Source organism: Athene cunicularia, assembly GCF_003259725.1.
Source record: "Athene cunicularia isolate RWA chromosome 3 unlocalized genomic scaffold, athCun1 chr3_part1, whole genome shotgun sequence".
In the NCBI taxonomy this organism is placed as follows: Eukaryota; Metazoa; Chordata; class Aves; order Strigiformes; family Strigidae; genus Athene; species Athene cunicularia.
The window spans coordinates 81,277,828-81,290,632 of NW_020799097.1; the positions used below are offsets into that span (position 1 = coordinate 81,277,828).

Genomic DNA, 12,805 nt, shown 5'->3' on the forward strand with positions numbered 1-12,805 from the left:
TAGTCTTTTTAATAACAGCAGACTATATCCTAAATCACGGAGAAATGTAATGTGCGAGAGTTTGTGCTGTCCTCATAGGGTTTGGGTTTTTTTGTCTTTGTTACTGTTGTTAATGGTCACTCTTAGGCTTTTCAACTCGGTATGCTACAGTAACAACCTTATTGCAAAATAAACACTGTGTAAGACATGGCTACAAAAAGGAACTCTTTTTTTTAATCTTACCTTGACTCCTGCTTTGCCCTGCTTGTGTGCTGTGACTCAACAAAGGAGTTAAGACATGCATTTTCTGGTAGCCACCCTGTGCAGCCGGAGGGTGGACTTCATGGCACACTCCTGTCCCCAAGGAGTTCTGTTCCAGGGCTGGTGGCTTGAACTAAGTCAGGAACTGTGAGGCAGCTGCATTCTCTTAGGGTACAGTACCAGAGGGCATGGAGATGGTAGCTTCCCTTACAGAAGCTTTGGTGCTGGGGGAAGGTGGTGTTGCTGGGCCTCCGTCCACGCTAAACAACAGCAGCTTGCTGCTGGGAGGATTTGTGCAGCTGTTTCCCAAGCTGGTTTAGTGTGCTTGAGTTGGATACATAGAATAATTTAGGTTGATTGGGACTACTGGAGTTACTTATTTTTGATGGAAATGAATTCAAATTTAAGTTAAAGATGTGAAAATTGGAGGCCTAAGTGAGGCTAACTGAATATGAGAAGGGTTTTAGTGCTTTCCACAGCTGCCTGTTTGCTCTGCCTCCAGGCAGGGCAGGGTTTAGGAAGACAAAGCAGTGATTGTTTATCGTAGTAGACTGCCATGCAAAAGCCCCCAGGGCAGAAATGGGGCTGGTGGCTGTTACTAAGAGCCTTCCACCTACCTGTATAACCTCCATCCATTTGTAATGAAGCACTTCATGAGCAGGGTGGGGGAGGAGAGGTATGATCTGCAAGAAATGGTCAGAAGGGAGCAGCTGAATTCAATTTCCTCTTCCGTATCGCATCGGGATGCTGGAGGAGACGTTAGTAGGGCCTAAACTGCACTGATGACCATAGATCTCGGGGGTCTGTACATGAATACTCTGCTTTTGCCCTTGCAAACATGATCAGAATTTTGCCTGAGTTGTGCTGAGCTTTATAAATAAGCAGTTCATCAAGATCTGAAGTGAAAGAAAAACAGTAGATTTCTCAATTTCATAAGGCAGAAAGCAAGCGAAAACAATTCAAAATAAAAAAGAAAATCCAAAAACTGCTGCCACACAAAACGTACTTTGATCATTTTATTTTCACTAGGTGTTATTTAGTTCTACTACTTATAATCTGAAGTGTGGCACAGTAGGAAGCTCAGAATGCAACTGTGTATTGCCTAACAGTAATAAGACTTAGCTACAGCATCTCTTGTTAAATCTTTCTTGTTAATTGGGACAACACAGCCTGGCTGCACATCACCGTGTTGAGAATTAGAAACAATCTATGGTAGTTACAGTAAAGAGGAACAGCAAGACACTGATAGCTGCGATTTTTTTTAATTAAAAAAGAATGAGAACAGGCGTGTGTGTGTTCAGACACTGTGGTAGAGGAAGGATTTGTTGTAGCCTTTTGGCTTCCAAAGTAGTCATGCATTCCTGTAAATCAGTGTTTCTCAAACTCTGTGAAAGCATGGCCTCCCTATTTGCCTCATCTGTCTTTATGCAACTATCAAATTGGCAGCATCTCAGTTTCTCTGGGGGAGGGAAATCAGAACGCTCTGTAATTACTGGCTACAAGTGTTTATGGACAGTGAGTTTGTCCAGCAATTAAAGGCATTTAGCTGTTCCCTTCCTAATACAGAACTTCCAGACAATAATTACAGCCTGCTTTGCCCTTTCCTGTCCTTAAGGAGGATTCCCTTGGGTGCTTTTGTAATTCCCACGGGGGCTGTTGCCTGGAATTTGAGAAACACTGCTGTAAACCAAACAGGAGCACGAGATAATACCTAAGAGCAGCTGTTTATGCAAAGCTGCTTTCTTTGCAAATAAGGTGCACCATATGCTTTGAAGGCTTTCCATGCACTGGATACTCTCTTTTCTCACACTTGACTTCTGTCTATCTGTGTAGCATGGCTTGTTCACACAATATGTCATTATGGCTGCATGCAGTATATCAATCTGTGATGCTACGTTGCTATTCAGAATTACCACCTGCATAACATGTTAAAGAAAAACAAATGAGAGATTTGCTGTTGGAAAAAAAAAAAAAGATTTAGCTCTAATGTTACAGTACAGGTTGTACTGTCCTTTTATGTATTCATTGCTTCTGTTCAAAGTTGCCTTTTGCTATGTGTTATATATCAAACGCCAATTAGTTTGCATGCAATCAGCTGTTCAGTTGTGGCAGGAAATAGATGTCTTGTGTGCTTTTCACTGAGTTGTATTAATATTTCCCACTGTATTCGTTTGTGATTCCAACCATTCCAGAAGAAGGAACGTTAAACAGCTTGTATTCATTGTTCTAGGATTTACAAGAACCTGAGATGAAGTGGCACTGTGTGTTTTTTAGGACATCTTCCAATGCTACCCATTCCAAGGCCTTAGCTGAAGAACAACTGTCCTGTAGTATTGTGAAGTTAGAAAAATAAATATTTAGAGGTTGCTTGTTACATTTGAAAGAACCTAAACCCACATGCAGCTCCCTGACCTAACTTGTGTCTGTATGTAATTATAAGTGTGTGGCCCTCGTGCTAGGCACCCTTCTTACTGCTCTTCAGACAGGCTTTGCTGAGAAGCAGTGTCTTCCAGGGCCATATCTTCCTGGCTGGCCCTTCTGCACTCCAGGTTCCGACTCATGAATATGGCATGGGCTGGACCTGCCTCTCGCTGCCGTCTAGGTTCTGTAGCATCAGTTGTTTCACAGGTCTCTGTGTGTTGCTGGAAAGAAAGAAAAAGTCAACTAGTTTAGGAAAGTTCTAAGTAACACTTCAGCTATTTTTTGATGTGACAGGTGAAAAAAGTTAAAAATTGATCTGGGAGTGTCATTCTGTGAAACTGCATGGGATTCTTAACATGCATTATTCACAAGGGACTTCTGAAGAGGTACTTGTCACACTTTGTGTAACGCATAAATTTGGAAACAAAAGCAGACCAGGAGCTAGAGGTTTAGTACCACAGATGTACATGTATAGAGAGCTGTAAAATCATTTGGATTGAAAAGGACTTCTGGAGGTCATCCAGTCCAAACCTCTGCTCCAAGCAGGGCTGACTTCTAAAAAGTTAAACTGGGTTGCTCTGGGGCTTGCTTTGTACGCCAGACTTTAAATCCAACTGACAAAGAAACCTGTTCATCAAAACTGGAATGCAATTATCAGTCTGAAAATGTTATGCGCGGTGTCACCCCATTGTAAGGAGTCCATTAGTATAAAAGCTTTCCAGAACTGTGCTGTGTTAATGTTTAAATAAAACACTTCCTCCTTAGCACTTCAAATAGGCACCTGGACTCTTGAGCAGTGACTCTGGCCAGGATTCACCTTACCTAAATTTAGCCATGTAGTCTTAGTATATCATCTAGGCTGTCAATGGTTGGCAAAGTGATAGGAGTGTCCCAGGGGAAGATTTCTTCCTGACAGCAGTAAGGATGAAGTGGATTGTCCTCTCCACTGAATATAGAGGCCACACCAAGAATCAAGATTTCAAACCCAAATTTTAGATGGTTTAAAGTTAGATGAGGTGAATCCTACCGTTAGTACTCAGTATTGCAGACTGGCAGAGTTCTTGCAAATTAGGCTATAAACTCTTGAGTGTTGGAATTATGCCTTGTCATCTGATATTTTCAGCTGTACATGTAGAAATATTATTAATGCTTATTAGAGTAATAAAGCAGGATTGGACCCAGCTGAGTAACGTTGTCAACTTCTGTTGAAGTTCATGGCAAAACTCCAAGGAAATATACCATACATGGTATTTTTGGGTTAAGAGCAAAATACACACAGGCTAAGGAGCTTTTTTTCACTCGAGGTTTGGAGAATTATTTGAAAATTAGATAAGTTATACAGTGTTAAGAATGACAGTGTTTTGAACTTTCCATATCCACAACCTTCCCCTGTTGCCAATTTGGTTTCCATTTTGGTAGGCCAAATACAAGTCTGTCTTAATTAGGTTGTCAACTGCCATTTTCAATCACCCTTTATCTCTAGTCCATCTCCTCACATTACTGCTCTGTAGTGCAGTTTCAAAAGTTTCAAAATTCAGGAAGGCAACTGATGGCAACCAAAGTTAAATAAATACATAGATAATAAAACAGTGACACCACTATGTACATTGAATTTTCCAGGGAAGATGGGAGTAGGACTTGAAGTTCTTTGTGTGTACTGTTTTGCTGCTAGAAAATGCTGAATCACAAGGGCATGCAGGCTTCCTTTGGGAAATACTTCCTTTGACTAACCCTTTCAGCAACAAGGTTTTCAAGTCCTGGATTGAATTTCTGGTCAGAGAGGTTCACTGCTCATTGTTCAGTGGGAACTGTTCCTCCTTGTACAAATAATTAAGTCCTGCATAAGCAAGCGAGGAAGGAGCTATTTAGTTTGCTTATGATGGTACTCATCATCTGGGCTGCAGAAAAGGGACCCAAGTCCCTGGTCTGAGTGAAAGGAAGTGGGACTTCACCCCAGTTTGCAATTTCAGGTGCATGCTTAACAGCCAACCTGTCAATTACTTATAAATACATCACTGTCGTACACACATGCACACACACACACACTTATTAACCAGTCTCATTTTCATTGTGATGCAAGAAAATCCGAAACAAATACCAAAATCCTGATGTTGTTTTGGAAAATACTTTTTTCTGACCAGTGAGAAGGAAGAAACCCAACAGGAGTTCAAGAACCTGATAGGAGAGCAGTACAGTAGCTCAGCTTAGTGCTACTATTCTGGCTTCAGCCTTACCCGAGTTGCTTGACTTGCTGCTCTAGCAGATGGGCCCATGGCAATATTCATACTGCTGGATGACTGGGTGTCACTGGTGTTACCTCCATCTGCAGCTGAGAGCCCAGAAATCACTAAAGCACTTGAAAAACTTCTCTTGCCGAACAGCAGGCTGAGAGTTGAGCTGGTGGAAGAGGCCAGACTGGACCTGAGCATTGCTGCAGCTCGGTCCTGCACAGTCAGCTGGCCAGCAACAGGAACAGCAGGGGACTGGGAAAACACAGAAGTTGCCGAGTTGTGGAATGATAGCTGACTGCTAGAAAGCCTTTGGGCAATTTCATGGGCAGATGTAGATGTTTGGATGAAAGGCTGGCGGCTTTCTGCAATTGGTCCGGAGTGACTTGAAGCAGGAGGCCTTTGGTTTAAAGCAGTGTGTGCCTGGATGGACTGACTTCTGGGTTTTCTCCTGCCTTTAAGAGAAAGTTTAATATATTTAAGTAAGTGGCATCCTGATGACCTGCATGCTATTGACAGTGTCCCATGTGTACATAGGGCTATTGGTGTATTACTACTGGTTTTATCAGCATAAGAATCCCAAGAATAACAGAAATAAGTTGCTAAACCTATGAACCTTCCTGTGTTTTCCACCACAGGGGTCTGGCTTTTGGTCAGAATAGCTCTGGTGGTTCTGCACTGAGTCAAAATACAGGAAAATAAGAAGACACCTCAAGGAAAGTAGTCTAATTGCAGGCTCACACCTATTCTGCCACATACATTTTAACCTGCCCCATGAATGACGGAGCATAGTGTTGATGTAACTCCACTCCCCTTTGATAACGTCACTCAAGTAAACGATGTTGATTATCCACCTTACAGGGCTTGGTATAATTTAATGTAAAAATAAACCCCAAAACCTGTGAGTTAGAACAACGTCACACAAAAAAGAATTGGTTTTGCATATGGGGAAAGAGAATTTGATAATTCAACTGAGTAAAAGACTACGGCATTCAAGCCACAAGACAGTTTTTAAGACTAATATTAAATGATATCTGAATTCCAAGAATGATATTTACACCATATCACAGACTGAAAAGATGTGAACACCTTTAGCTAGGGTAGTCTGTTGGAGGTCTGAATGAGACCCACATAAAATTTTTGCTCCATTCTGTCAAGTGTCTCAGCACAGCCACTGTTGGATACAGAGTAGATGAGAGGAGCTATTCTGACATGCTGAGACAACTTCTATCTTCCTGTAGATATACACCCCCATTTTAAACATTTATATCAACACCTTATGTCATTCAAACAAGTTCTGTATTTCTTATGCTTGCATATTTAAATAGGCATAGAATGAAAAGTAAACCAACTCACTGGCCAGTGAACCCCCAGATACTTGCACCCAGGCCCCTTGCAAATGGCATGCAGTGGGCTGGCAGGCACCACAGGCCCCGAAAGAGTTCACTGTATCTGCAGACAGGCTCTAACCCAGGCTTACGCAGCAAATACCCCATCACACGAGTGCCTGCTTGGCTTTTTTGCTTTCCAGGAAACTTCAAACAGTAACACAAGCTGGCATTTTGGTTTCCTAGCTATAGCTGTAGGGTACAGAGTTGATGCCAGAAAATCTGTTGAGAGCCATCAATGCAGAAACAATTTTTTCTGGCAAGCATTTCCAGGTGGTTGGTAATTTTTTTTTTGCTTTGGTTTTTCCCAATACCCAAACTATGGAGGGGCGTGAAGCACTGAAACTCCTCCAGATACTGAAATCTTGCAAGCATAAAGGAATATACATCTCACACTGTCTTCTAGAAACATGACTGCTTGCTGAATTCATGAGGGTTCCAGTAATGCAGAATTTCATGTCCATACTATTTGTATTATACAGCTGAAACATGCTGTTTTACATCCACAGACCAGCTTTCCAGAGGCTGGTATCATCAGCCCCATTTTTCAGATGCTGAAGCAAAGAGTAAGATTTAGGTAACTTGGCACAGGTGGCAGAGCTGGGCCACAACCTAACTGGAGCACTTGAGCTGGACTAAAACCTGGTTGGTTTGGCAAGCACTGGACACTTTCACACCCCACTTACTTAGAGTGTATCTTTAGTTCTACTTTTATACTCCACAAGAAAAAAATAATTTCCTAAGATGGCATGCAAAGCAGCATCCTCTGTAATGAGAGCCCCGAGGTCTCTGCTTGCAAGCAGTGGGATGGGCGCACGTGGCTCCTGTGTGCCACGGTGCCGCTGTCCTCTGCGCTTCGGGCATGATGAACGGGGAGGGCACGCGCTGTGACGGGGGTCAGGCCTGGCCGCCGTGCCCATGTCTGGCCTCCGCAGGGATTCAGGTTCTTCAAACTACGGGGTTTTGTTTAGGTACTTTGGTTTTCACATCTGATGGTTATTTTAATGTGTTACCCTTTTTAAATAAAAAGAACGAACTAGAATTAAGAACAGAGGGGCTGTGGTGTGTTAGTTTGTGCAGGGGCTAATGTGGCCAAACATCTGTTTGTGATTTAAATTGCCAAGCTGACCCCTGTCCAAAAGTATTCTATATTCATCCCAAATGCAGTGGTTAGAGCATTGGACAGGAGACCACCCGCGTCTACACATAAATAACTCTGTCCCTGAAAACACTTAGGAAACAATGGCTGTTCTATAAACTGCATTATGAAATAAGGACACTTTAGGGGAGAACCCCACATGTTTCCCGTGCTCCCGATTTTGGTCACACTTTTATATAGGGCTTTCATTGCATTTTGCAGACTCAGTGGCACCATGCTGCAAATGAAATATGAAATATGAAAACATTAAATGCACTTAATTCACAGATTATGAGTCTAGAAGGGATTGCTGTGATCATCGTCTTCTCTGCTCTATAGCATGAGCCAAAGAACTTCCTGGAATTAATTCCTGTATGGCATTACTAATTACTATGATTATTTTTAAGAAATGCATCCAATATCTCCAGTCACAGAGAATCCATCTTAATGCTTAGTCACTTGTTTCACTTTATTTATTATCATTGTTAAAAATGTGCACTTGATTTCAAATCTGAATTTGTTTAGCTTTGTTATATCCAAGTCTACTCAAATCAACTGTCTTTGGTCACTTCTTGTTACCCAGGTAAGTACTTACAGACTGTGATCAAAGTCTCTTTTGCTATATAAATTGTTTGAAAGCTCTTAATCTTTCACTACAGGATGTATTTCCCAGATCTTTGATCACTTTTTGGCTCTTCTTTGAACTCCTTCCAAATTAAAAATGTCCTTCTTAAATTAGGGCACTAGGACTGTGCATGGTAGGCCAACAGTGTCCTGAACCAAAGTCAGACTGACAGACATGCATTTCCCAGGTCACCCTTTTCATTCTGCTTTTTTAACAGGCATAGCGTAAGTTCTTTCCCAGCCCTCTGGTATTGCCATAGTGTCCCAATACTTACTGAAGATCAAACAGAGCTTGCTTTTTAACCAGCTCTCTTAAAACCTTCTTCAGTGAGAGTCATATGGATTTACTCAATTAAGCATATAGCTTTGATAGCCATTCTTTCATGTTCTTTGTAGCTGCTAGGATGGAAGGAACGACTTCATGATCTGGTCATAGAAATAGATCATCTACAGTTTTTCCAATACAAACCAGATATCTCTTTCTCATTCCCACATTATTGGCAACTCTGCCTTTCTATGTAGGGACAGATCAAGACCACTGTTAGGATTTCTTTTGCTTCTAATACTCTTTAAAAATAAATGGCCACAAACTCACTTTCATCTTTTTATCCCTAATGGTGCTAGCCAGAAACTTCTCTGTTTCATTCTCTTATCAATAGTCTCTCAGGACTGGATGCTGATTTGTATTTGCTATTTTCCACCTCCTTGCATTTGTTGTGCATTTCTTCATTTTACCTCAAAGCCAGGTTGCTTTTCTTAACTAAGTGGGACCTTCTGTCTTGATTGTGGTTTTCTGGGCAATCATTACGTTCTTTTAAACAACTCACAATTAACTTTCATTCTTGTATGGCATGCTCAGGATCATTATTTTACAATTAAGTTTGCCATTCTGATTACTGCAGTGTCAAGTTATGAGTATGCACATGGGGATTCCTCTAATGCTAGACTCAATTAAAAGCAACAGTTATTTTATTCTTACAACATGATTTATATTCAGGGCAAGATTTACTCCAGTCCTGTCCATTATCTTTAATGATAGGTCAAAACGATCTAAGAGGAAACAAACAAATATCATACCCCTCTAGTTCTCTGCTTTAATTTATACAGTAATACCACAACTTGTTGAAAGATTAATTGGCTTTACATTACAAGTACTGATCCCACAATGATAGGTCTCACAGTGTCCCACTGCTAAACTTAACATATATTTCCAGTGTGAAGGCCTGTAGTTCTACCTCGTCAATATATCTAAAGTACTTAGGAACCCATAATTTAGTATGAGGGCTCAGCTGTTAGTTGATAGAATGATTGACAACATTTAATTTTCTCTTGATAACTGCTGTATAGACTTCAGAAATTATTTCCTGTTTGTTTGTTCTCCACATGCATGAACAGCCAAACCAATTCCTCAAGTAAATCGCCATGGTCCTTCCAAGATTATTAAGATTTTTGCATATGTTCACTTCTGCTGTTCTCAGCCAACAATAAGGACAGGTTCACTGTGGTACGGGCTCCCTGCATCGCACATGTAGACTCCCTCCCATCTGCATTTCTCATTCTGCCATTGTTAGTGGCACCTCCTAGTCCAAAGGTTACACATAAAGGAGTTTGACAGTTGAACCTTTGGTGAATCACATTTATCTTATCCCTTCCCAGTAAATACCTGGAACAATATGAGGAAGGCATCTCCTACATGTTCTTGGTCACTAGGAAAAACAAAGCTCTCTCCTTCTAAAATTACTTTTTGACTGGGTATGAGCACACCCCAACAGCATCTACCTGTGTGGCCCCTCAGAAGACTACAGAAAAAGCCAAGTAAATTGTGCAAATACCTGCACGCTGGTGGACCTCTTGAGATGAAGCTTGCAACTGAGGAGTTCCATCTCTGGTGGGCTGCGAGCTACTGCTCTGGCTTGAATTACCTGTGGAATTGCTGCTAGACGAAGACCCCCCTCCACTATCCACGTCTTCAACATTACCTCTCTCGTGGTGAGCTGCATGGCAGTCCTTCCGCATTCTGTTTGGGGGAACACACACACATGATCAGCCATTTATTACATACAAAAACTTGTGCCACCAATGTTAGGTGCCCTTAAGATATGTAGTTGTACTCTCTCATACCCCACTGCAGGTCTTTTGACATTTTATAAGATAACAAAGTGATGATATGGCAAGCTTACTTGGAACAAAACCATATATGACACAAACCAAATCTTTCCATGACTGTGTTAAGTGGCTTTGGAGCCGTGCAAGACCTTAGGATTCTATCTAATGTTACAGGGCTCTCTAAAGATCAACTTTTGCATGAGGTAACAAACAGCAAAGCAGAGGAATGGAATGGAGGGGGCTCAGAGAGAATGAGCTGCATGGTGGGAAACTAGCATATTAAACCACTAGATTTAATCTGGGAATTTTTGCGTAGGCCTGAGCATGCAAGCTGGCTCCCGTAGTCTCTCCATGGTACCCTGCCTCTCCTCAACCACAGTGGCAATAGGGCAGATGGAGGAAATGAGACAAGAGGGAGTTATTGCTGTATGCAAAGTGAATGTAGAAATGAGAGATGGAATGTGTCAGATACTGACCAATCATACCTAGGGGAAGTCAGGCAATTTTGCTGGATAGTAAGTACATTTTTAGATGTGTTTTGGTCAAGAATAATGACTTGGGGATGATCCTTTATGCTGCCAAAGCTTTGGTGCATCACCTATCATAACCCACCAGCACATTTACTCGTTCTGACATGTCACTGAGTTACAAAAAGATACCCTCATTTGCAAGGCATGAACAGTAAAATTCCCTGGAATAAGGGAGATGTCTGTGGTATTAAGTGATTTGATAATGAATCTTGCTGAACATGTACAAAGCTTTGCTTATAAAGCCATGAATGACTTAATGAATTTGATTTCTGCTATATCTGTAGGGCTATTTTATTATATTCTGAGTTATTTGCAATTTTTACTCATAGATAACAGTATGGAATTACTCTCTTTTAACAGAAAATACAGTGGAACTGAGACGGCAGGGTCTCTATCTGCATAGCCAAAATTTAACACCTACCTTAACCATTTGGTTCTGAACCACTTTTTAATGTTGTCCAAACTGACAGGTCCCCCCCAAATGTTCCTCAGTTGGCTGTGTGTCCCAAGATACGAGGTGGTTAAAGGGGAAACGTACATTGGATATCCCAGTGGCTGATCACATGAAGAATTAATTAAGTTCCGCAAGACCTGTTTATTGTTCTGGATGCTTCCTCTCTCTGGGTTACGATTGCGTAAGAAAATCAGTTCCTGCTGCTGCCCAGCCCAAAGCCCTCTGACGCACTCCTTGTTGACCTACAGGTAGGTTAAAAACACGTGGATCACGTGAAAACGTTTGCTACTTAAGGTGCAGAACTACGCAATCTAGGTAGAACAGCAGTAGCTGTGTGTGCAAATACCTCGTGTCTTTGCACCAACAGGTTTTATGAACTTGTGCAGCTATTCCCTGGTAAAGCATAGAAATGTTATTTCAGATACACAAACAAATGGGTACAAAATGGAAGTCAACTGAAAAGAGTTCCTTTTAGCCTCCAGTCTCTACTCTGATAACTGCTATCAACCTCTCCTTTTGGCCAGATTACTCAGAAATAATATTAGTTGCCACATCCCTAAATTACTTCAATATTAGAAAAATGGTGTATGTACCTTGATAACCTTGAAGCTCAAGTAGCTTTTGTGGAGCATGATAACTTTATATTCATCTGCTCCCTCATCTACCACGTGTCTCAGGGTTAGCAGCTCCTCTCTGTTGGAGAGTACAGCGCTGCGCCAGGCTGGGTCCCCTTCATGACAAATCACAACCTTTTCTTCAAAAGCTTGGATCGCTTCATACAAAACTGCTGGGTCCTCATACTCATCTGGGCAGGTGAACTGGTCCTGGTAGTACGAGAAGAGTATCAAAAAGGTCAGGTGTATTTGTGAAAACACAAAAACTATTAACAGTAAACAAAATCCTGTTTTTTGAACCCTTGCCAGCTGACCCCCCAAGTGACTTGCCATTTGATACAGTGTGGTTTGGGGGAGGTAGAACAACTACTTTAATATAGAAGGGTATGATTTTTGTTTTATTGTAACTTGTTCTGATGTCATATCTCCACTGGACAAAGACACTCAGAGCATGCCAGCTTATCCACTTTCTTTTTATAAAGTGGGAAACGACAGGAGGCAGAGCTTTTGGGTAAGCCAGAGGGAGACTGGAATCACCTCAGGCATTCCACAGTTCTTGTGGAAATCCTGATTTTTATCCATGGAAAACCACCAACAAAAGCACAGACTGGGAATCCATCAGCAGATACCACAGTATTGTGTTATTACTTTAGCTGTTATGCAGCAATACGACCAGTGATAACATTCACAGAACTATTTTGTCAAATTCCTGGATATTAATTCACAGCAGTTCCACTTCATTTATATTCAGCACAATTATAAATATCATGCATGATAAAAGTGTATGATACTAAATAGTGATGCGCCAGAGCAAGAACAAAGTCAGCTCCAAGCTATAACAGGGGTTGACCTGAAGAAATTGGAGCAACTTCAGTGAAGATGTGCCAGATTTTTACAACTGAAACCAAAACAGGGTCAGAAACAGCCTAACATAATCAAACAAACAGCCGTGACACTAACCCTTCAAACCACTCCCCTCTCAGCTGTGTCTTTTAACATATGGAAGTGTTAAATGTGTATTGCCCTTCACGAAAAGATTGATAAATTAGCAATGAGATTAGT

At 41.4% G+C, this 12,805-nt stretch overlaps 1 protein-coding gene across 2 annotated transcripts in view; it reads right to left on the minus strand.

Annotated features, from left to right (window-relative positions):
* Positions 1-206: 206 nt before the first annotated feature.
* PCNX2 (pecanex 2) overlaps positions 207-12,805 on the minus strand; it is a 156,102-nt gene continuing 143,503 nt past the window's right edge. For both annotated transcript variants that reach the window (XM_026846485.1, XM_026846486.1), the window contains exons 29-33: positions 11,723-11,953; positions 11,097-11,371; positions 9,872-10,056; positions 4,896-5,344; positions 207-2,882 (exon numbers count right to left, since the gene is read on the minus strand). In XM_026846485.1, coding sequence (XP_026702286.1) covers positions 2,709-2,882; positions 4,896-5,344; positions 9,872-10,056; positions 11,097-11,371; positions 11,723-11,953 — 1,314 coding nt within the window. In that variant the 3' untranslated portion in view covers positions 207-2,708. The remainder of the gene's footprint in view (positions 2,883-4,895; positions 5,345-9,871; positions 10,057-11,096; positions 11,372-11,722; positions 11,954-12,805) is intronic.